This window comes from Myotis daubentonii, chromosome 3, assembly GCF_963259705.1.
Source record: "Myotis daubentonii chromosome 3, mMyoDau2.1, whole genome shotgun sequence".
In the NCBI taxonomy this organism is placed as follows: domain Eukaryota; kingdom Metazoa; phylum Chordata; class Mammalia; order Chiroptera; family Vespertilionidae; genus Myotis; species Myotis daubentonii.
Window position 1 is genome coordinate 90,544,585 of NC_081842.1, and position 25,648 is coordinate 90,570,232.

The 25,648-nt window shown below is 35.1% G+C and overlaps 1 protein-coding gene across 2 annotated transcripts in view; it reads right to left on the reverse strand.

The window, feature by feature from the left end:
• Positions 1 to 25,648, reverse strand: part of CADM2 (cell adhesion molecule 2) — a 1,236,504-nt gene that overhangs the window by 104,579 nt on the left and 1,106,277 nt on the right. For both annotated transcript variants that reach the window (XM_059688077.1, XM_059688076.1), the window contains exon 8: positions 6,196 to 6,374. In XM_059688077.1, the coding sequence (XP_059544060.1) occupies positions 6,196 to 6,374 (179 nt within the window). The remainder of the gene's footprint in view (positions 1 to 6,195; positions 6,375 to 25,648) is intronic.

A 25,648-nucleotide genomic window follows, 5' to 3' on the forward strand; every position in this document is an offset into this window, starting at 1 on the left:
ATCTAAAACATTCCTTTTGTAATGCTTCCTACTCTAACAATAAAATGTGAGGAACCTTAGTCAATATGTGTGTTATTTTGAGGTAAAATATCCAGGAAACAAACAAACAAAAAAGCAATATTGCATCTTTCATCAGCATTCATTTCAATTGATACATGAACAAATAACCAAAGCAATCATAACATCAGCGATATTTTAGGGATATCAAGTCAGCAACTGTCAGTAAACTTATTGGCATTACAGAAATATAAACAAGCTTTTTACTGTGTTTCACTTTCTACTATGATAATACTATGTATGGAGAATTTTAATTATTTATATACTAGAGTCCTGGTGCACAAAATTCATGCACGGGGGTTGGGGTCCCCTCAGCCCAGCCTGCATCCTCTCGCAATCCGGGATATCCCTCTCACAATCCAGGATCACTGGCCTCCCTGCCTGCTTGATCACCCCTAACCACTCTGCCTGCCTTCCTGATCGCCCCTAGCCACTCATCTGCCTGCCTGATCACCCCTAACCACTCGCTTACCTGCCTGAGTGCCCCTAACTGCCTCTGACTCAGTCCCACCCCCCCCCCACGGTTTTGTCTGGAAGGATGTCCATGATGACGCCCGGAAGGTCATTCAGCTGTCTGGTCTAATTAGCATATCATGCTTTTATTATTATAGATGTTCATAAAAATAAAATTGCTAGAAAAGCGAAATAACAAATAAAGTAAAAATCTGGAAATAAGCATGGTGGCTAATTTCATTCAAAATAGTATCATGCTACGTGAAATAAATCAGTGAGAGAAAGACAAGTATCACATGATCTCACTCATATGTGGAATCTAAGTAAGAAAATAAGCTGATGAACGGCATGGATCCAGAGACATGGAAGCATGGAACAGAGTGCGGAATTTCCGAGGGAAGGCAGTGGAGGGTCGGTGGGTGGGAGATAATCAACCAAAGACCTTGTATGCACATATGCATAACCCATCGACACAGACAATAGGGTGCTGAAGGCTTGGGTTGCGGGGTGGGGACGGGATGGAGAGGGTCAACAGGGGGAAAAGGGGACTATATGTAATATTTTCAACAATAAAGAATTATTAAATAAATAAAAGTGGGAAAAAGTGAAGTTGAAAAATACCAAAAAGAAACAAAATAAGAGTAGTAAACATTAAGATAATGAAGTACTGAATTGTTATAAAGGTGTATTCATACAAGTAGAAAATAATGAAGTAATGGAATGAGTTAATAGTAGAACGGTGGCAAAATAATTTTAAATCTCATATGAGGGTTGTTATGGTAATAGGAAAAGAAAATTTGAAGAGAGATGTGGAACATCATAAAAAACTTTCTGGAGTAGTTAGTGCATCTCAGCTGTCATGACCTCCGGGACAACCCTGAGTAGGGTCCTCGGTGGAGTGGGTTCTCCACACATGCCCTAATTGGACGCCCTGCTTCTCTTCTATAATCTGGGCCTTCCATAGTAGTGTAGCTACTGGTACAAAAAGAAATATGTTGCTCATTTTTTTCTACTTGTATAACTGGATTTATTCCTGAACCCCGGGGAGGACTTTGAAAGTGGAGGTGATATTAAAGAGTTTCAGCCTTTTTGTCCATCTTCCATTTGTATTTTGAAGAGTGGTTACAAATTGCTCTAGGGAAAGTTGAGAAGCAATAAGTTTAGGATTTAAGGGGAATATAGTAATTTGTGTTTCACACTTTCCTTAGATAGTTTCTCAAAATCTCCCAGGTGATATATGTTTCAAAATAATATTGTTTTAATCTATTGATGACAAATGAATAGGAGCACTTGAATTGCTTCCAACCAGAAAATAAGATTAGCCTACAGTCATTTGTAATTCTTTGCAGCCATCTCTTACGTGATAAATAGGTATCTGCTAGATTCTCTATGCTGGAAGATCCAGATCCGGATAGTCTTTGCTTGGGAAGGAAATATTTTATCGAAATCTTTTCAATTTGATGTTGCATCAGAGAAACAAGGATGATTATAACTTTTGTCCTACTCAATATACCGTATTACTAATTTTGCTATACTGTTAAGTTTTTTATTACTCAGCAAGGGTTTAGAATATTCTTATTCTTCAATATGGGTAACTTAGTTTATGCTTTGAGTACTATTCAGGGAAGAGTATGGGCAGTGAATTATGTGTAACTCTTGAGTAAGTTTCGTATCAGGGTACTGAAATGATATTGCTGTTGATATCATAAGGTTACTAGTAATTTTTGGTGATCTGTTTTCAATATATATACAAATATTAAGTTATCATGATGTATACCTGAAACTAATATAGCATTCTATCAGTTACAGTTTAATAAAAAAAGAAAATAAAGGACAGATGTGTCAGTCTTACAATATCTTTAATCCAAAAAATTTAGCAAATTTTTATTTTGATTAAATGGGTTACTGAACTTATTGGTTATAATCAGTCAAAGTGTTCAAAGATTTCTACATAGAGTTATGGACATAAAACTAGTCATGGGTTAACTAGTCTTAAAATGGGAAAAATTGAATACAAAAATTCACATTAATAACAATTGTATATGATACACTGCACATGGGCTGGCACCATGCTAACAATCACATTTCAAATTCTGACCAGTTGAGGACTTATAGATAAGGAATGCATGAATTGCCTATAATAAGGGCCATGACTCTCAAGGGAATTATTATGTGGTTGGGGGGACTTTAAGAATATGGTGTCCAGAATCTTTGATTTTCCACAGGTATGCTTGTGTTTGTGCAGTATGTACATGTGCACCATGTGTGGCAAAAGTGATGGTAGTATGAAAGGCTAAAAAATTCCAAGGTGTGGAAAGAGATCTATGGAAACCTGAGTAAACAAGGAATTCCAATAATATAATATTTTAATATAATAATAATGATAGTCTAATTTGTGCATCTCTACGTACCTGACATTGTGTTGGGTACTTCTATTTATGAAACCTACCATTAGTTTATGAATAATCAATGAGTCCTGTGCTATTTTTAAGAATTCCAGACACTTGGACCTCATTCTTGCAGACTCTGAAAATCTACATCATTGTATGGCCATTCTCCTATAGCTCTTCTATTTTTGTATCATAATTATTTGGATGCTTAACTTATTTTCCAAGTTAAACTCTACACTTCTTGATTGCTATTCACCTTATTTGTATAGTGATTTTATACTCAGTGGATAAATGCTAAATATCTAGTTAGTGAGTGAATGAATTTTTCTCTTGATCTGAGTTCTACAAATGGTTAACACAGCAATGCAACATCATAATCCAAGACAATACATATGAAAGTAATCAGCCATTCTAAATAAATAGCAGGATCCTACTAATAACACAAAAGTAACTGTGCTCACAAAAATCAATAGTAGAACTATAACTACTTATTTAACATTAATTTTTCATTGCTGAGCTTGTTAATAAAAATGCTACTTTCTTTCCTAAAGGAATCTCCATAATGCAAATGTTTCATAAGTATGTTTTATTCTACAAGTATTTGCATGTTCAAATTTGTGAGGCCCAGAATTTCATACTGCCAGTCTCCAATTACCATTTAAAGTTCTAATGCTGAAATTTGCAAAGGTGTAATTAGGAGGTGAAATAATAAAACCTTCCAGTGTCCACAATACAAAATGTCAGTGCTGCTAACAATTAAATGTGGTAACATTTAAATAATGAACTTCCATTGACACTCGAAGAATAAAATGTAGCTATTAGGACGACATCTACATAGCAGATGATTTCACAGGAAAGCGCTCAGGCCTCCATCAAGTTAGGAATCAATAGAACCTAGGCAAGTGTGGTACAAAGGCAAGGTCTCAGCTCCTGAAAGGCCCTCTGTGCTAGAGCTATATTAAATTATCACAGCTAATGCAAACCAACCTTGGAGTAAAAGATAAAAGGGTGAAGTTCTCACAAATGATCATTTATCACTCCATTCCGAAATGCAGACAGCATTCATTACAGATTGAAATGCCACTCAAATTTCATCATTTAGTAGGGTTTTGAAACAGCCAAACCATTAACAGGGGAGAGAAGCTTTTTATATTTATACAACCAGTGACTAATGAAACATTATACTCTGTGTGCAAAAGGGGTGAAAAAAACACCTTTATTTTGTAATGAACCCAATTGGAGCCCTTTTAAACACAGTGTAATATGGTCTCACTGTCTCATCGAGCCTCTCATTACTTGTGTCGATAATCCTGGGTAAACTACTGTTGAACTTCACAGCATTTATATAGTAGCATGAATAGCATTAAACTATGGGGTGCTTTTGACAAATTGTAGTTCAAAAAGCAAAGCCAAAAATTACTTCTTACAAAGTGCTTAGAAAAGCATTTATTAGAAATGTGTCAACCGCCAACTACCTAAAGGCAGCTTGGCTACTTAGGAAATCACGCTGTTGGCTGGCTCACAGACACTTGGAACACATGTGAATTTTCCCCACTTGAATTACTTTAAAAAAACAAACAACATTCCTTTTATTTAAGTATATTATTTTCTGCCACTCCCTTCTAATTCTATATTTTTAATTTCATATTGCTTTTGACATAATGTGACATGCTGTGCAACAATCTCCCAGGTCCCAAGAAACTCTCAGGTGAGAGACACACTTAGAAAGTTAAGGGTGAATCTGACTAGACTTCATTTACATGAGTGCATGATCTACACAGCCAGGTCAGCATGAATGGAAAGCTACTCCCAAATTATGCTCTAAGGATACACTCAATGATTCCATTCTCTCTGGAAGAAAGGTGGCAGGAGTGTCTACAAGGATTCACCACATTTAATTCCAATATATCAGTCTAATTTGATTAGGCTGATCTTTCTCAAAAGATGGAATATGCACAATTCATAATATGCTAGAAATTAATCTCTCATCTCTACCTTTAAGATGTTTGTATGTGGACAGTCTAGGACAGTCTATTCACTGAGAACCTTCATTTGCCTTTGACAACAAAGTAGTATTTAGAATTAAGAGATTGTATACACTAAAGCAATTTGGAAGTAGAATATTAGCTTAATATATTAATTTTTATCCAATTTTGCCCTATATTACAGTAAAATAAATACCTGGGTAAAAACATAATACAATTATTGTTTCCCTAAATTTAAATATATTTTCAAAGAATTCGATTTTGCCCCCCCCCAAATTCTTTTTTTGTAACTAACTCATGCTTCTTACAGTATTCTATAATTTAGTCCATGAGAAAATATATCAAATAAAACTACCCTCTTCATTATGTCTAAGATCCACTGGATTTATGAAAACATCATGATTTATGCAATACTTATTTTGAATACTGTAATAATGTGTAGAACACAGTACTAGTCTTAGTAAAGTTTTCTTGGTGAAATATATGAGGAAAATGTTCCACTCCCCATAGCTTCTCTCTGTCGGAGGTTCATAATATACCCTGCATATTAAAAAGTTCTGAGAAATTCTTCAACAACGAAACCTGACTTACTTTGTTTATTGAGATAGTTTTCAATCTCATCAAAGTTACCTCCATCCAACAAAATGTTAGTGTTACATTATAAACAACATAATGTGACTTTTGGAGGTTGGAAAAAGGTGGTACTTTTCAATTTTGTGTGTTAATATTTATTTCTGAATTTTGTTATATATACTCAAATTGTGAGGTTAGTGGAGTGGGAAAAATGTCTGTGGGTGTTTTAAATATTGTTCATAAGAAATTAACACAGTTGTCATTAATATTGCATACCTCTATTTCTGCTCCATCTCAATGACATTCTATCACTCTTTGTGAAACCAGTTACAGTGATTATAAGTACATTTAAATGACAATACAACCAAAATTAGCTTATGGGGAATATAATCTTTATGATTCTGATTTATAACTAGAAGCATTTATTTGTATAATTGAAAGAAAACCATTACTATAACTTAATAGTCACCACACAAAATTACACAATATATTTTTAATAAGGAAGACTTATCATAAAATTAATTTTTATTTTTAGTGTATCTTTTAATTTTATTTTATTAGTTTGACTCAGAACACGTTAAAAGTGAATCTTGGAGATATTTACACTTATGAGACCTTCTGAAAGAAAAAGAAAAACCTATTTAATTTTGTGTATTATTCTAAAGACTTTGAAAACTTCAAATAATTTTTCAAGGGATTCATTATTTCACATATGATGATGTCCAAAAGGTACTTACCATGTACAATGAGAACATACTCTGCACTGCTTTGGCCAATGGTGTTGGTGGCTTCACATCGATATGTACCGTTATCCGTTTTGTTCAGGAAAAGAATATTTAGCTCTCTACCACTCACAACCATCCGATCAGGATCTGGTAATTCTCCACCATCCTTTGTCCACAAAACAGGTTCTGGCCTATTGGATGTAAACACACATATAGTTAGAAAAATTAAGAAAATGCTACATATTTTGTGAATTAAATAAATCAAGCAGTTTATGTTTAACACCCATTTTGTACATAAACATGTGCTAACTTCTATAAGGTATCAAAAGAACCATCATGCACTCACTCAGAAGATTTGAAGGGATGACAAATATACTTAACTAGGCAGGATATACACTTTCTTAGACAGGCACTAAAAAAGTAATTTGTTGAGTCATCATAGGAGTCCCTGATATATAGCAGTTCCTGTGGGCCTGATCTGCTGCTAAGGACTCATACTTGCTAATGTTTGGAGAACTGTCCTTGAGCTATTGGAACAGCTTTTTCACCAAAGGTACCTGGAATGATACTTTTGCACTAGGGCCACCATTGCGACACAGTTGTTGCCTGAGACCACTTAAAGCTTTTTCTCTTTTTGTCTCCTGCTTTTCTCATTCCCCTAAATGTTATTATTGATAGTTCTCTCATTTTTGCCCATAGTTTTATTAATATACAATTAACATGTAATGCTGCATTAGCTTAAGGTGTACAATATAAAGATTTGACATATGCATATATTGCAAAATGATTACCACAATAAGATTAGTTAACATTCGTAGCCTACATAGTTATAATTTTTGTGTGTGATGAGAACTTTAAAAATTACTGTCAGCAGTTTTGAGATATACAATGCAGTCTTGTTAACTATAGTAATCATGTTGTACATTACATCCCAGGAGTTTTTATTTTATAACTGGAAGTTAATACCTTTTGACCACATTCACATATTTACCCTACTCCCACCCCATCTCTGACCTCTTTTATTCAATATTGTACTTGATGTCTTAGCCAGAGAAATTAAGCAGGAAAAGTAAATAAAGAACACCCAAATTAGAAAGAAAAAAGGAAAACTCACTATTTATAGATGTCATGGTACATATAGAAAACGCTAAAGACTTTACCCCCACACTTCCCCCAAATACAAACTGTTAGAACTAATATGTGAATTCAGTAAAGCTGCAGACTACAGAATAAATATACAAAATGAATACATTTATATACAGTAGCAGCAAACTATCAGAAAAATAAATCAAGAAAACCACCCCATTTACAACTGAATCAAAAAGAATAAAATACTTAGGAAAAATTTGATCATAGGTAAAAGATATGTACACTGAAAACTGTAAGACATTGATGAAAAACATTAAGAAGACACATAAATTGAAATATATTTAACTCAATGCTTATAAATTCAAAAATTAATTTTGTTAAAATACCCATATGACCCAAAGCCATCTACAGATTCAATGCAATCCCTATAAAATTTCAATGACATTTTTCCAAAAAACAAAACAACAATACTAACATTTTCACGGAACCACAAAGGCCCTGAATAACCAAGAAATTTTTAGGAAGAAGAAAAATATCTAGATGGATTACATTTTCTGGGTCCAAACTGTATTACAAACCTATAGTAATTAAACCAGTATGATATTGGCATAAATACAGGTATATAGATCAATGGAAAAGAATAAAGAACCCAAAAATAAACCCAAGCACAAGTGGTCAATTAATTTTTGAATATGGAGTCAAGAATACACAATGGAGAAAGGACAATTTCTTAAATAAATGATGCTGCTAAAACTGCAAAAAAAAAAAAAGCTGGATCTCTATCTTATACAATACACAAAAGTTATCTCAAAATGAATGACAGAGTTGAATGTAAGATCTGAAGCTATCAAACTATGAGGAGAAAACATAGACAGCAAGCTCCTTGATATCGATCTTGACAATATTTTTTGTATTTAATACCAAAAGCAAAGGCAACATAAACAAAAATAAATGTGTGGCTGTTGGTGTTCCATGCCATTAAGTCAACTCCTGGTGACCCTATGAATGAGTGATGTCTACAATATCTTATCCTTAAATGCCCTGCTTAGCTCCTGTAGACTCCTGCCCATTGCTTCTTTTATGGAGTGAATCTCTCATATTTGTTGTTCCTCTTTTCCTGCTGCCTCATTTTTTCCAAGCAATGCTGCTTGTTTGTTGTTTCCCCAGAGAATCGTGCCTTTTCATTATGTGCCCAAGTGGGACAGCTTTTTTGTTTTGTTTTGTTTTGTTTTGTTTTGTTTTGTAATTTTTACCTCCAGCAATGTTTCAGGTTTAATTTGCTCTAGAACACACTTATTCACCTACCTGGAGGTCCAGGGTCTCTTAGAGCTCTCTTCCAACACCATATTTCAAATGAATCAATTGTTTTCCTATTAGCCATCTTCACTGTTCAGTTTTGGCACCCAAACAACATAGCAACTGGGGATACAAGGGTGTAAATTACCTTAGCTTTTGTCTCCAATGACACATCTTTTCTCTTGATGATTTTTCCTAATTCATCCATTGCTGCCCTTCAAGTCTCAGCTTTCTCTTAAATTCATGACTACAGTCTTCATTTAAATTAGTGACTGAACCAGGACAAGCAAAATCTTTAAGAATTTCAATATCTTCACTGTCTATGTAAGGTCATGTATTTCTTCTACAGTCCTTATGTTTGTTTTCTTGATGTTCAAATGCAGTGATCCTTTGGTACTTTCTTTTTTCATTTTCATCAGAAGCTTCTTCAAATCATTGCTACTTTATGCCAATAAAATATGTTATTTGCATATATTAAGTTATTGATATTTCTTCCACCTATTTTAATCCTCCTTCCTCTGAATTTAGCCCCATTTTTGACAGGATATGCTCTGTGTACAGATTAAACAAATAGAAAGATAAAAATGCATTCATGTCTGACACATTTGCCTGTAGAAAGTCACTCTGTCTCTCCATATTCTATCCTGACAGTGGCTTCCTGTCTGCAACACTGTTTATGTATCCAGATGATCAATCAAGTGCTGGGGTGTGCCACTTTCTTTCAGAACAACCCCTCGTTTTCATGATCCATGCAGTCAAAGGCTTTACTGTAGTCTATAAAACATAGACTTACATTCTTCTGGAATTCTTTGGAGCGCTCCAGTATTCAGCAAATGTTTGTGATTAAATTTTGAATATCTTTTACCTTGTTGAGTCCAGCATTTCTTGCTCCATGTAAGGTAGAAGGAGCCTTCATTGCATTACCTTGAGCATCACTTCACTTTTGTGGACAATTAGAGCAATGGTCCTTAGTTACTGCACTTCTTGGAATGTCATTTATTGAAAATTAGGATGTATATTGAATATTTTCAGTCTGTAGGCCATTGTTTGGTTTTCCATATTTGTTGATATATCCTTGTTAGGATATTGACAGATTCAGTCTTTATGGCTTGAAGTAATCCCATCAGTGTCACATCTAACCTTAGTGATTTACTTACTTGTCCTCGATACTTTCAGGGTAGCTTTCACTTCAGTTTCTAGAATCATAGTTCTTCCATATAGGAATGTTCTTCAAAGGTGTCTGTCATCCTTTTGTCTCTTCTGTATAGATTTTCAGTAAATTGTTTCCACCTTCCTTTTATATTCTCTTGGTTAAGAAATATTCTTCCTTTGTCATTCAGCATTAGTCTAGGTTTGAATTTTCCAAATCTTCTGGTAGAGATCTCTTGTTTTTCCTTTATATGTTGTTCTCTTCTACCTCCTTATATTGACTAATGTAATAGTTCTCTTTATCTCTACATGATACTTATTGAAAAATTGCATTCAGGATTCCAGCCCTGTTTTTGTCATCTTTTACTTTTGCCTTATGCCTGCCTTTAACAATTTTTAGTGTTTCTTCTGTCATCTATAGCAGTCTGTCTTTCCTTGTTACCGCCAGCATTGCCTTTTCATATTCTTTCCTAATAATATTCCTAGTGTCAGACCACATTTCTTCTGGTTCTCAGTTGATTAGGTTTAACAGTGCAAATATCTTTTTTTATGAGGACTTTAAACTCATCAAGGATGTTATTTGTATTATATTCTGATACTACCATTCTTTCAGAGCTCTTCTTCAGCTTTACCTTAATGTTTGATACTCACAGTTTATGCTCAGTACCACAATCAACTAACAACTTGTTTTGTTTTGGCAGAGTGATTTGGGGGGTCCAAACGACATATAGGACTACATCAAACTAAAAAGCTTCTGCACAACATAGAATACCATTAACAAAATCAAAAGACAATCTCCGGAATGGAATAAGTTATCTTCAAGTCATATATCTGATAAGATTTACATATCCAACATATATAAAGAATGGATACATCTTTATAGCAAATAAATAAATCAAATAAATAAGCAGGGGAACTGAATAAACATTTTTCCAAGGAAGACATACAAATGACCAACAAGATATGCAACATCACTTATCATCTGGAAAATACAAAGCAAAACAACTTTGAGGTATCAGCTAAGAAATGTTTTGATGATTTATCATCAAACAAAAAGAACAAGAAATACAAGGGTTGCAGAAGATGTGAAAAAATAAGGAACCCTTCTGCACTGTTGTTGAGAATGTTAATTGTTGAAACCACTATGCAAAACAGTATGAAGATAACTGAAAAAATAGAAATATCACACGTCCCACCAAATCCATTCTGGGTATTTATCCTAAAGAAATGAAATCACTATCTCAAAAAGATATATGCATCCTTTTGTTTATTGCAGCATTATTTACTTAGCCAAGACATGGAAACACCTATGTGTCCATCAATGGGTAAATGGATAAAGAAAAATATTCCAGATAGAGTAAGTATTCAGCCATAAAGAATAAGGATAACTTGCCCTTTGAAATAGATGATAAACCTTGAGGGCATTATTTGAAGTACTAGAGGCCCGGTGCACAAAATTCGTGCACTGGGGTGTGTCCCTCAGCCCAGCCTGCACCCTCTCCAATTTGAGATCCCTCAGGGCATGTCTGACTGCTGGTTTAGGCCCTATCCCAGAGGGACATCCCTCTCACAATCTGGGACTGCTAGCTCCCAACCGCTCGCCTGCCTGCCTGATTGCCCCTAACAGCTTCTGCCTGCCAGACTGATCACCCCCTAACTGCTATCCTGCCAGCCTGATTAACATCTAACTGCTCCCCTGCCATCCTGATTGCCCCCAACTGCCCTCCCCTGATGGCCTGGTCGCCCCCAACTGCCCTCCCCTGCTGGCCTGATCTTGCCCCCAACCGCCCTCCTCTGCCGACCAATTTGGTTCTGATTGGTCAGTTTCTATGTCAGTCAGGGTCAAAAGCTCCACCTCCTAGACAGCCATTGGCTCCTCACAGTTCACCCAGATTTGGTTCTGATTGGTCAGTTTCTATGCCAGTCAGAGTCTCTGGACCTATCAATGGGGCCTGATCAGAAAGGCAGGGCTGATCAGCAGCCCTGTTGGAGGTCTGGAGAGAAATGGAGGCACAGCTACTGACCAGGCCCAAAGAGAAAAGAGAGGCAAGTGCTGATAAACAGCTCCCACAGAGGCTATGGATCAGACCCTGCTTCTCTCTTCAGCCCACTCTCTGAGCCTGATTCGTAGACCCTCAGCAGTCAGTGCTGGGTCACCACACCTGCTGCTGTAGTAGTCAGTGCTGAGTCACCTCGGCAACCCAGCACTGATTTCAGGACTGCCTTCCGGTTAGTCAAACCTCTGGTCGTGATGGAACCAGGGTTTTTATATATTAGGATTATAAGTCAGATAAAGATAAATACTTTGTGATTTCACTTATATGTGGAATTTAAACACACACACACACACACACACACACACACACACCAAAAAAACTGAATTAATTGAAATCTCTTTGAATCATATAATTGCAAAGAATTCCCATCTCAAAATTTGCTTTTAGGAAAGAAGACAGAAATAAATCATGGATTTCTGCCTTTAAACATTTCACAGTATTTTATAATTATTAATGATGAGAATGGCTATTAATAATACCACCATGTGTTGATGATGGTAATTATCCAAGATACTTTACATACATTTTCTATAATCTTCATAAGAACACTTTGGTGCATATAATTTAAAAACTTTAATTCAGCCCATCTGGAATAGCTCACTGTTTGAGTGTGACCTATGAATCAGGAGGTCAGGGTTTTGATTCTGGTCAGGGCATCTGCCTGGGTTGTGGGCTCAATCCCCAATGCAGGGTGTTCAGGAGGCAGCCGATCAATGATTCTCTCTCATTGATGTTTCTCTCTCTCCCTCTCTATCTTTGAAACCAATAAAAATATATTAAAAATTAATGCATATGAGAATATAGGAGATTAGAGATGTATCTAAACTCTGTTCTGACTCCATTGTAAATGCTTAGTGTACTATCTTGTGCTTTCTAACATGGTGAATATTTTCTTAGTTCTTCAGAATTATATATATATATATATATACATATATATATATATAATTTGAATTTTTGGAAACTTTAGCTGTGCTGTCAACTTTGGAAAAACTATCCCAGTTGTACTGTGTTGGGTTGGCATTGTACAGAAATTAACAGCCATATTGGTCTAGAAACGTTCAAAATAATTTTTTCCATTTGTACAGGGGCAATGCACTGTATTAAATATGTAAGGTCTTAATCTACATGGGTTTGATTACAGAAACTAATACAGTATTCTCTAAATAAAAAAAAAAGAATTTTCTAATTTAATCATAATTTAACACATCATCTGCAATTATTTTTGGAAAATATTTAATTATTTGTTTATTTTGGATAAAACACTAAAGTTATGGATACAATAAGTATATATGTCTTATTAAGTGGTGGGTATAACTATCACACATTTCCTGAGAAAAAGATTACATTTTTTGACAAAATTTGTCAAACAGATAAAATTTGTGAACCAAATAATAATAAATATTGTAAATCCTATTGAAACAAGCAGATTGGAAATATTACAAAAGAATTTCTTAGTTTAAATAGTAAAAACTTGGAGAAAGAACAAAGAAGACAGTTTTATTAGGACAGTACCCATGAAACTTCTGAAAGAGGATTCTATGAAAAATAAAATATAAAATATCCAAAGCTATTGGAAAATATAATAATTTATATCATCTAATTACATGGACAACTCACTTTCATAGTATCTACACTAATAAAAGAGAAAAATGGTAATTGGCGTACGACGATACCCTTTTCATTGGCTAATCAGGGCTATATGCAAATTAACTGCCAACTAAGATTGGCAGTTAACTGCCAACAAGATGGCGGATAATTTGCATATGTAGGCACAATGCAGGGAGGCGAAAGGGAAAGCAGGAAGAAGCCCCCTGCCACTGACAGTGATCGGAAACCCAGGGGGGTGCTAAGAGCTGGGGGGCAGGCCAAAGGCAGCCCTGGGGCCGCCTTTGCCCTGCCCCCCAGCCATGATCGGAGAATCAGGTGCCTTTGCCGCCCTGGCCAGTGATAGCAGGAAGTAGGGGTGGAGCCAGCGATGGGAGCTGGGCACGGTCGAAGATGGCAGTCCCGGGAGCTAGGGGCCCCTTGCTTGGGCCTAAAGCGAAGCCCACGATCGCGGGGCCGCTGCAGCTGTGGGTCCCCGCTGCCCAGGCCGAATGCCTCAGCCAGAGGCATCCTGCAGGGGCGGAGCCCACGCGATCGCGGCGCCCCTGCTGCCACCGCCGGTCCCCGCTGCCCAGGCCGGACGCCTAGGCCAGAGGCGTCCGGCCTGGGCAAGGGGCCGATCCTGCGATTAGAGGGTGATGGGGGTCAACGCCTGAGGGCTCCCAGTATGTGAGAGGGGGCAGGCTGGGCTGAGGGACACTCCCCCCCCACACACACCCAGTGCACAAATTTCGTGCACCGGGCCCCTAGTCTTTTATAAAAGCCACACCATTAATACTTCTCAATTTGATTCATATATCTAACATCTGTTAGTTATTATTTGCATTTAGTAATTCTCATTTTAAAACTATTAGCCTGAATAATCTTGTACCATAAACTCCCTTTGAGGTTCAATGAAATCATGACTCCATGCATTAAACTGAAATATTAGAAGTTATGTTCTTTCTACAAAGCCACATTAAGCCAACTTTAAAATAACAGTTAATAACTACTTAAGGGATGTATTTTATTATAATAAGAGGCAATACTTTTTTGATACATAAGTCAGTTTTTTTAAGCACAGACAGATATGATTATATGCATGTAAACATACATTTTCATAAACTTAAAAATTATGCTACCTACCCAAATCCAAACTGTCACAATTTTTTCTGCCAATGTTCATAAGCTTTTAGTCACAGTTTAATGACTCCTCTGTAAATATGTAATTAAATGTAGATATATCTTTTAAAATAGTATGTATAAAAATAAAGTTAAAGACCTAGATACATTTTCAAGTTGCCAATCTTTATATTAAAAAAACCTTTTAAAAAGCCTCTGTTTTAAGAAATAATGAAAAATAAACTAAAAGTAGTGTTACTGCTGACACTAACATTGCAGATTTCTAGATCCTACAAATATATGATAGTAAATCTTCAAGATGGCAAAAAGTTAGCACTGTAAGTTATGATATTAATGAAATGAAAGAGTGTATGCATCAATTAAAAATAGCCTACACATATTCCAATTAGTACTTAAAATCTTCACACGTCTTAATCATCATAAAAATATAAAGTGGTTCAGCCAGTCTTGATACAATTTGTGCTTCATCTTAATAAAGAGGGCCTCCAGGCTTTTTCTAGTTGGGACCCAGAAATGATTGAGTTTCTTGCCACAATGAGCAACATTCTTTCCTGCTGTTCAGGCAACCAAAGGATATCATTGAAAAAGTGGTTCCAGAGTACAGTTCCTATGGAATATGCTTAAAAAGAGTAGGAGCTAGACAGCAGGCTTAAAAGAATCAGGCATTACACTGTGTAACTTCATAGTGAGAACAATATAGTTGATCCAGAGAGGTTCCCCTTTAAAAGCCCAAATATTTAGAAGTTGAAAATATTCCCTATGAGATGAAATTTTATTTACATTTCTATTTACCAAATATATAGGGTTAGAAATATTTTTTATTTTCCCATGCACCTAAAGATATTTTTGTATTAATTACTTCCTAAAATGACATAAAACAAAGAAACCAAATATGGTCATACATTTATTCTCTTGTATTGTAAGGCTTTGCTGAAGATTTTAGTAATATATATATATATTTTACAGGTAAAGGCCCGGTGCATGAAATTTTTGCATGGGGAGAGTCCCTCAGCCCAGCCTACACCCTTTCCAATCAGGGACCCCTCGGGGGATGTCTGACTGCCTTTCGCAACCTGAGACTGCTAGCTCCTAACCACTCACCTGCCTGCCTGCCTGAACACCCTAACCACCTCTGCCTGCCTGCCTGATCACCCCTAACTGCTCCACTGCTGACCTGATTGCCCCTCACCACCTCTGCCTTGCCCTGCACCTCGAACCCAGGATTCCTTCCTCTAGCTGGTCACAGGCACCTGGGACCCAGGCTTCCCTCCCTCTGGCCGGCTGCTGGCACCCAGGACCCAGGGCAGCTTCGCCTGGGCTGGCCACAATTGCAGGCACCTGGGAGCGCGGGGTGGGCGGCTTGTCCCTCTTCTGGGATGCAGGCACAGGTGCAGCCACTGGCACCTGAGACTATGAGGTGGACAGCTTGTCCTTCTCCCAGGCTGCAGCCTGGCTGTTCTCCATTCCTCTCTCATTAGCTCATTTGTGCCTGGCTGGTCCCCATTCCTCTCTCCCCAGTGTTGAGTGCCTGAGCTGTTCCGGTGCAAGGGCACCAGGGCATGAGGGTGTGAGGACCATTTGCATATTAGCTCTTTATTATATTATTGATTTTTAGAGAAAGAGAAAGAAAGAGAGAGGGATGAAATGTCGATTTGAGAGAGAAACAGTTTACCTCTCTTAGGCACCCTGACCAGGGATTGAACTCACAACCTAGGTATGTGCCCTGACTTGGAATCAAAATGTCAACCTCTTGGTGTATTTGACCATGCTCCAACCAACTGAGCCAACAGGCCAGGGCTATCTTAACAGATATTTTTAAAACTTTTTAAAAACTCGTTTTTTTGTGTACATATCTAATAAGAAATTCTTCAATAACTTTAACAACTTTCTATTTACAAATTAGCATTGGAAAGAATTGTCACAACTCTCAGACTATCAGTGTATTTATAATCTTGAACCAGCTAAAAATCTATTTCATAATTTTCACTGAAACTCTTTAATTAGTCTTTGGGATATTTATTCTATGAAGTTATGCCAGAGTAACAGTCCCTCTAATTCTCCTAAGTGTATATGAGATTATTCACTCCCTAGGTAGTGATAGGAACGGAATCTTGCTAAGCCTTCATTGCTTTCATTCTCTCCTGTAGGCTCAAGCTTGAGAATACAAATAAGAGGTAAACAGTTCATTGTGGAAAATTCAGTTCCATGATGTCTCCTATAGGAAAAAAAAAATATTCTGGTGTCTTTGAGGAAATGAATAGGAGTAAAGGTCTTTTTTTAGTTTCGTATGGATGCACACTTCATTGGCTTTCTTTTCCCAAATGGTCATATCCTCTTTGAGTGCTTTAATAAGACAGTACATTTTGGGCTTTAATACTAAAGTTAATCTTATGAAATTAAACTGATACTTCCCAGATAAAAACATGGTCACTGTAATAGCACTCAAGTAAATACTTTGCTCTGGCTTGAAGGGGAAATTATATATATATATATATATTTGTTTTAATATAAGACAAAACAGGAACTTATAGTAATAACTCAGTGCCTTAGGTACCTAACTTATATGGCACATGAAATGATTACTGCCTTTATTTCAGTTTAGAAATTTCACAAGTGGCAGTAGATTTGATTGGAGTTTTAATATCAGGGAGAATTTTTAAAGCCTTATTTTTCTTTATTTCTTGTGATATTTTCACTCTAAAGTGAGAGAACATGGTAGGAGTTATGTAAATTTCTTGTATCCCTTTTTCTGTTTTAAGAAAAAAACTTTTAAATCAAGAATTATACTGCCCTGGACAGTTTCTCAGGTGGTTAGAGCACCAAAAGGTGGAGGTTTTGATTCCAGGTCAGGGCACATACCTCGGTTTTGGGTTTGATCCCCAGTAGGGACGGGAGGTTTATGGAAGACAACCAATCAATGTTTCTCAGTCACATTGATGTTTCTCTCTCTCTCCCTTCCTCTCTCTCTAAAATAAATAAATACATATGCTTGGGTGAGGATTTCTTAAAAAGAATTATAATGAAGAACTATGCATAAAACTCTCATTGTTTATGCTAATTTTTAGAGAAATGGCAGGAGAAAATTAAATGCAAATTAATTGATAACTAAGTTTGAAATTGGGCTTAGGCAGAAAATTTTAAGTTTTAGATTTTTGAAAAGGAAGATTCTGAAAGAACTCTAGCCTATACAGTTCTCCAATGGGAAGATTGAGATTGCAACCATAAGACAAAGCTCAAAAAGTGCCAACCAAATGAGGAAAAAGGAAAAAAAAAAAAAGAGAAGAGAAATAAAACTAGAAGCTGGAATCACTTTACTGCTTTTTTAAAAATTTAAAATATAAATAAACAGCAAGTTCAAGTAGTCTTAGAGTTCTGAATTCAATTCAAAATGTAATTCTTTAATGAGTCTCCTTTGGAAAAGAAGGATGTGCTTGCTAAACATAAGAAATAGAAAGGAATTTCTTGTGGAGCTATTTGTATACTGATCATTTCAGATTTAAAGACACACAAAGGAATATATTTATTATTGCAAATCAAAAGAGGTGTTTCTGAGCATAGTTTGCAAATAACATTCTGTATAGATTCAAAGTAATGTTCTTAATTATTCTAAAAATCTAATCTCTTGAAGGATATATCAAGTTGTGATTTTCCCCCTCAGATTTGATTGTTGTGCAACTTAATTGTAATGTGTGTGTTTTTTTTTTATTCCTGGTATTGATTTCATAGTTTTATGGGAAAATTTTTAAGAAGTAATATAACTTCTACTGTTTTCCAACTTGACTTTAGATGGTTTACTTATCACAATTTGGGTTCCATTTTAAAACACAATCAATGAAACATTTATGTGTCTTCATTATATATAGAATTTGGCTCAAGGGAAAACAAAACTTCAGAAACATAGTAAAATAGTCTTCAAAGAGTCTCAATGAATTTAATTACAGAGACTGTTCTACTTTTATACTTATATCTTAAGGCACACAAGAGATCAATGAAGTTTTCGTTGCTGTTGTTGTTAAAGACTATATATTCTGACTAGAAATCTAATAAGTTTATTCTAATATTATTAATAAGTTATTGATAAACGAATCTGTGAAAATTTTGGACCAGCATTATAAAGGATATAAGGAAAATAAAGTATCTCTACTCTCTGTAATATTATATTTTAGTAGTTTATATGTCATCAACCATAACACTTGCCAGGACATAGTAAGTAGCCTAAATAAGTTATAAGACATCATAAAGATTTCATCACACATAAATTGGAAACATTACAGCAACCTTTATGAAAGATATAACATTGATTAGTGTCTTTAATTATGATAGGATTTTGACTGGAAGAAATGGAAGATGCCATCTCATGAGGAGTCAGAACCCTACATGTTTGTCCTCCAGAAGCCATATTGTTTAAGATATAAATTTAAATATGCTTAATGTCAGGGAAAGAGAATACAGTTGATAGGTAAAATTGCTTTAGACTAAGCTAAATTAGGAAAAAGTTAAAAATACTTGATACGATAATAGCATTAGGGTCCTTTGATAGGTGATTGGAAAAAGAAAATGTGGTACATATATAAAATGGAATATTACTTGGCCATAAGAAAAGATTAAATACTGCCATTTGTGACAATGTGGATGGACCGTGAGTATATCAAAATAAATCAGACAGAAAAAAGTTAAGAACCATATCATTTTATTCATATGTGTGATATAATACTGAGAGTAACAAATAAACAAACAAGAAAAAAAAAGGAAACTCATAGACACACACAACAGTATGGTGGTTACCAGTGGGAAGGGGGGTGGTAAGGTAATAAAGGGTAAAGGAGGTAAAACATATGGTGATGGATGATGATTAGACTTTGGGTAGTGGTCACAGAATGCAACATACAAATCATGTATCATAGAAAGGTAGACTTGAAACCTATATAATCCTATTAACCAATGTCATCCCAAATAAATTTAATAATAAATAAATAAGCAATAAAGGACCTTGAGTGACAGACTAAAGAATCTAGACTTTCTTGAAAATGAAAATACTTTGCTTAGGTATTTAAGAAGTGAGAATTCCTGATTAGAGTTTTCATTAAGTGTACCAATGTAAATTATCTAAAAAAGAAAATTCAAAAAATAGACCATATATAGACTTCTAAAGAGAGCAAACAAGGTCCTACATGAAGCTGAAGTAATACTAAAGGAAAGCACAGAATTAGATAACAGAAGAGTTGTTGGGTAAGTAAATATAACTTTTTTGCAGTCAGCATTTTGGAACATGCTGAGTTTAAGTGCTAGAAGAAAATTAGTAAATACATATCCATCCTGCAATAAGGAAGTGAGAAATTAAAAACAGATTGAGGACAGGGTTGGGAGCTTTTACAGAAAGAATTTGCAAGATTCATGGCTCAGGAAAAAGGAGGAGGAGGAGGAGGGAAAAGGAGGGAGGAAGAGAAGAAGAAATTACCCAATACTGTGAAATACTTTTATTTAGCACATGAGAAAAGTAAGTCAATGACGTCCTAGACGTCCAAGAGAAGTTTTAAAAGAATTATGTCATAGAAAAAAAAAAGAATCTCTAAAAATTAATTGACCTAAACATTGATCCTTATAACTAATCTAACACCTTGACCTGTCAATTCTCTTGACCTACTAATTTTCTGATCCTCTCAAATCCAATAATTATTTTGTTAGCCCTACACTAAACTTTGTCATCATCATAACTTCAGTACCTTAAAAATCACAATATTTCCAATCAAAACTCCCATCTTATTGGCTAACTGTTCTATTATACATCATCAAAACTTCCAATCCTAACTAATAAACTCACCATTTACCTTTATTCTGCAATGTCCTCCTCCAAATCCTTTCTTTAATCAGTCTTACAATGGAATCAATATTTTGTTATTTTGCCTTATCCATTATGCTCATCTGGTTAATTTTCAGTCCTAATGAACACAACTTTTACATCTTCTCTCTAACTTTATCAGAACATCAAAACAAACTAAAGAAAAAAATACTGCTTTTGAAATCGTCATGCATGAACGCACAGAAAGAGCAAAGAGAAGGGCAATGTTAAAGCCAAAGTAAATTTTATTATCATGTCTTTGAGTATTTCATGATTTTTATTTTATTTTGTTTTTCTAATCGGGAAAAATGCCGATTATGTATCATCATAAACATTTTTAGAACATATGATTAGATCAATATATTTCTTTTTTTAAATTTCTTTATTGATTGAGGTATTACATATGTGTCCTTATCCCCCCATTGTCCCCTCACCTCCCCACACTCATGCCCTCACCCCCCTGTTGTCTGTGTCCATTGGTTAGGCTTATATGCATGCATGAAGTACTTTGGTTGATCTCTCCTCCTTACCCCCACCCTCCCCTACCTTTTCTCTGAGGTTTGACAGTCTGATGGATGCTTCCCTGTCTCTGGATTTGTTTTTGTTCATCAGTTTATGTTGTTCATTATATTCCACAGGTGAGTGAGATAATGTGATATCTATCTTTCTCTGACTGGCTTATTTCACTTAGTATAAAGTTCTCAGTTCCATCCATGCTGTTGAAAATTCCTTCTTTTTTTTTTGTTTTTGTTTGTTTGTTTGTTTGTTTACCACAGCGTAGTATTCCATAATGTAGATGTACCACAGTTTATTTAATCCACTCCTCTGCTGATGGGCACTTAGGCTGTTTCCAAATCTTAGCTGTGGTGAATTGTGCTGCTATGAAAATAGGGGTGCATATATCCTTTCTGATTGGTGTTTCTAGTTTCTTGGGATATATTCTTAGGAGTGGGATCACTGGGTCAAATGGGAGTTCCATTTTTAGTTTTTTGAGGAAACTCTATACTGTTCTCCACAGTGGCTGCAGTGCATGAGGGCTCCTTTTTCTCCACATCCTCACTATATTTCAGCCTTCCAAACTCTTTAAATTATATTTAAAATGAACATTTTTGCAAGATCTAAATTTTGATACAGCTAGTATTAAATTTATTCTGTTCTAACATTGTAAATATTTAAGACTAGAAATGTTAAGCAAATGAAGTAGGAGAAGGAGGAGACGGAGAAGGAGGAGAAGGGGAAGGGGAAGGGAAGGGGAATGGGAAGAAGAAGAAGAAGAAGAAGAAGAAGAAGAAGAAGAAGAAGAAGAAGAAGAAGAAGAAGAAGAAGAAGAAGAAGAAGAAGAAGAAGAAGAACAAGAAAGAGGCTTGACAAAATTACTCAGATGAAAAATTTTTTATAACTTCTCTTTTAAATCTGTACTTTTCCATTTTTTTCTAGCCTTTTGCAGTTGTATTGATTGATTTGATAAGTACATACTTGCATATTTGCATGTGTGAGATGGCAGATAGATAGATAGATGATAGGTATGTAGATAGATAGATGGTAGATGATGATAGATAGATAGATGATAGATGATAGATAGATAGATAGATAGATAGATAGATAGATAGATCGATAGATAGATGATAGATAGATGATAGATAGATAGATAGATAGATAGATAGATAGATAGATAGACAGATAGATAGATAGATAGATCCTTAGCTTTTTTGACATTGGTCTCCACTCCCTTTTGCATTTAGTGGTTTCTGGATATATTCTTCAATCTCTTGTTTTATCCTCATAATTCTTATAGGTTTATCTTTGCTCAACTTGGATATATTTCCCAAACCTGCACAATTCTTTTTATGAAAAGCAATAAACACTCCAACCCCTTTCTATTTGCAGTTTGAGAATCCCAGTGATTCCTTTTGAAAGGCTCAGCAACGAAAGCCCCTGCTCAAAAATCACCATCAGTCTGTTTTCTCTGCTAGGGTCAAAAGTGTTGAATGCAGTAATAAATGCAGTCAGTTTGAAGGGGGAAATCCAAGCCCACTTATTCCATTACTAGTAAATTGCAAGCTAAAACTCTGACTCTGAGTTTAGGTACTCAGGTAAATGCCTGAAATCAACTATTGCAGTCTCATTACTTTAAAGGTTAGAGTTAGATGGGACAATAACATTGATGTTAATTTCACCAGGAGATTTAAAAGCTCAATAGCAAGTAATGAATGGACTTCTTCTATCCTGATTAATCTGAGCATATGCTGCTTGATTATAATTTTTAACACACTTCTTACCTCCACATTTAGAAGCTTGTTAAAACAGAAAGTAACCTATATACAAGAGTAAGTGCACTATAGAAGACTTAAAAATAATAGCATTTTTTAGAGTGCCTGTGAAATCCTGGACCACTTTTCACTGATAAGTAGTGTTCATTGATTATTTTGACACTTTTAAGAAATAAAGGCAGTCATATTACAAACTGTATAATTTCAGCCAATTTATGGCACACAAATAAAAATTATTCTAGAAAAGATAAGATTGCTATGATACTGGAGAAGTGGCAGATTTTTGTACTGATGGAAAAATATTCAAGATTGTGCCAAATGCTTAGACTAAGCTCTCAAGAACTTGTGCTAAAGCAAAACAATTACATATGCCTTATCTGTACTTAACATTTATTGTCTTTAATAAACATATAATATCAATTCCTGGTTAAAAGATAAATAAATCTCAAGTAAACATCTATTTACACAATAATAAGTCCTTCAATGTATGTACATTTGGTTTAAATTCTTAATGATATATTTAAAAATTATCATTCTTAAGGAAATATATTTTCAACTTATTTGAAACTTAGTAGGTCCTGAAAACCTCATTTGACTAAGCTAGATTTAGAACAATTTTTAAATCAAGAATTTGTGAGTCAAAGTTTCTCAGAATCTGCTACTTCATCAACCTGTGCTATTATAAGGATAGTTTGATTCCATATCAAACATATCTGAAAGCATCATAATCAATCAAATGCATGAAAACCATTCAGTTCAAGGGTACATTATAATTATGGGGTATTTTTGTCTACATACTAGTAAGAGTTACTTTGAATCCACTATTTCTATGACTGTAAAATAGTGCTAATTAATCTTATAAGAATCAACACTTATGTTAGACCCTGTATCACCATTATAGAACTGCTTCTGTTCTATAATTGTTTTTTTTCTAATATTGAAACCAATAGTCTTAGAAAAGTAAAAGGCAAGTGTACATCATTTACCTGGTAGTTTGGGAATTAAATGTTTGATGTAGGTAATTGCTGGAGATAATTGAAATTTAAGATTAAAATTTGAAAGTAGATTTTAATAATTTGGTCCTTCTCAAAGGATCAAACTTTTCTGCATTATTAAACTGAACATACTTAGTGGCATTTGACTGCATTTTTGGTGCTAAGATCTCTTCAGTTTGAACATACATTTTAGTATAGTGATGGCCTTAGAGAAACCGAAGTAATTAGGACATAACATGTTCTTTCCCTGAATGTCTTCAATTCCAACTTCACCACAAGTGGTGTTAATGCAACGGTTTTCAACTCTTTTGAGGCCTGACCTCAGTAAAAAGCATATTTTACAACCTCATACAATACATAAACTCAAACAGGAAGCAAAACTTTGCTCTTTCTAATATACTGCGACATTTTCTTTTCCTTCATTCCTTCGCTATATTTTCCTGTCCTATTCTATTTTTTCTACGTTTTAGTTTTTAAAAGGGTTTTTTTAATTGAACTTATAATTCATTAATAAGTTACAACCAGCAATTTGAAAACACTGCATCTGTAACCCACAGTGAAAGCTCCTGTGGCCTCTAGGTTTTTCTGTCCCTACACTGACAGCTATTATATTTTTAATACCTCACTATGCTCATCTCTGTTAGTGGCAAATTTGAGTGCCAGTGCTTAAGTCTATCACAGCTCACCGTATCAGGGACAATTGCTGATGGCAAGTCAAATTAGTTGCTGCTTGCTACTTCTGCTTTTTAAAATTTTGTCTGTCTCTCGTCGTCCTTTCCTTGAAGTGGCCAAGATATTTTTAGTACTCTGAATTTGCAAGAGTTGGGCTTTAAGGCCATCATCAATCACTGACAGATTCTTCCTACTCTAATTGGAGACATTTGTAAATGTTCACATTTTCTACAATTTGGGTTGCTGTTTAAGTATTTTTTGTTCAAATGTTGAAGTTTAAGAACTTCTATATGATTGTGGGAATACCTGAAAAAGTGAATCAATATACACCATGCATTTTAAAAACATGTGTGCAATGCAGAAAATCCTCTTTAGATTTCTAAGTTTGAGTAAATGGCTCTCTGAGAAAAAGATTTTCTCAATTTTAACATTAATTGAAATAATACTCAATGTCTAGAGTGAATCTAAATTACTTTTATTCCCATATTTTTTTCTGTACATATTTTACAAAAGTGAAAATCAAAATATTTAATACAGGCAGAGTGTAATCTATTTCGTAGCAAACTTGACCAGACTGGTATTTGCTCTAACATTATGACACATAATATGAAAAGAAATTGCATGTTGAGCAATGGGTTAAGAATTTCTTTAATCAAGGATGTAGTATAGTATTTCATATTTTTTAAATGGTGAGTGATTTTTTGTTTCTGTAATTTTCCTATAATTATTTTAACGACTTGGTTTTTATATAAAAACACAAGCAATGTTTATAGATCTTTAGATAAAAAGTAAAATGCTTAGGTGTAATCTTATAATTAATATATATAAACACTACATAGTTTTAAACCCATGAGCCCAAAAGTGCAGCTTGAAAATCTAATCAATGTCTATGACAGCATCATTCCACAATGGTGTCCTAAGCATACTGAGACATTTTTGTGTGAAAGTTTTCTACAGAAGATTTACATAATTCCTCAAAATAATTGGCTTTTTGTTGCAAGAAAACTGCTTACCTGGAAATGTTCAAGAAGTACATTTCCTCTATGGATCTATAATCGGGGTTCTGCACAACTTATGGGACTTTCACAAGACGTACGGATGTTTAATTGAAAGTGATTGAGTGCCCAACATACCACTGATGCCCAGCCCAAATAACAGCAGTGGAGATTGCCCAGAGTCAGCAACTTGTTTCCAAAACCAAACCAAATATATTCGGTCTCATTTCCAAGATAAGCACTTGTGTGTTTCCAGAGAGTTAATGTGTAATTAAATTTTGAAGCCATGAGATGGAAGCAAAAGACCATATGGGTCTCAGGAAAAGAACCACACAGGAAAAGGACAGCACACGGATATATTTTTAAAAATTATATA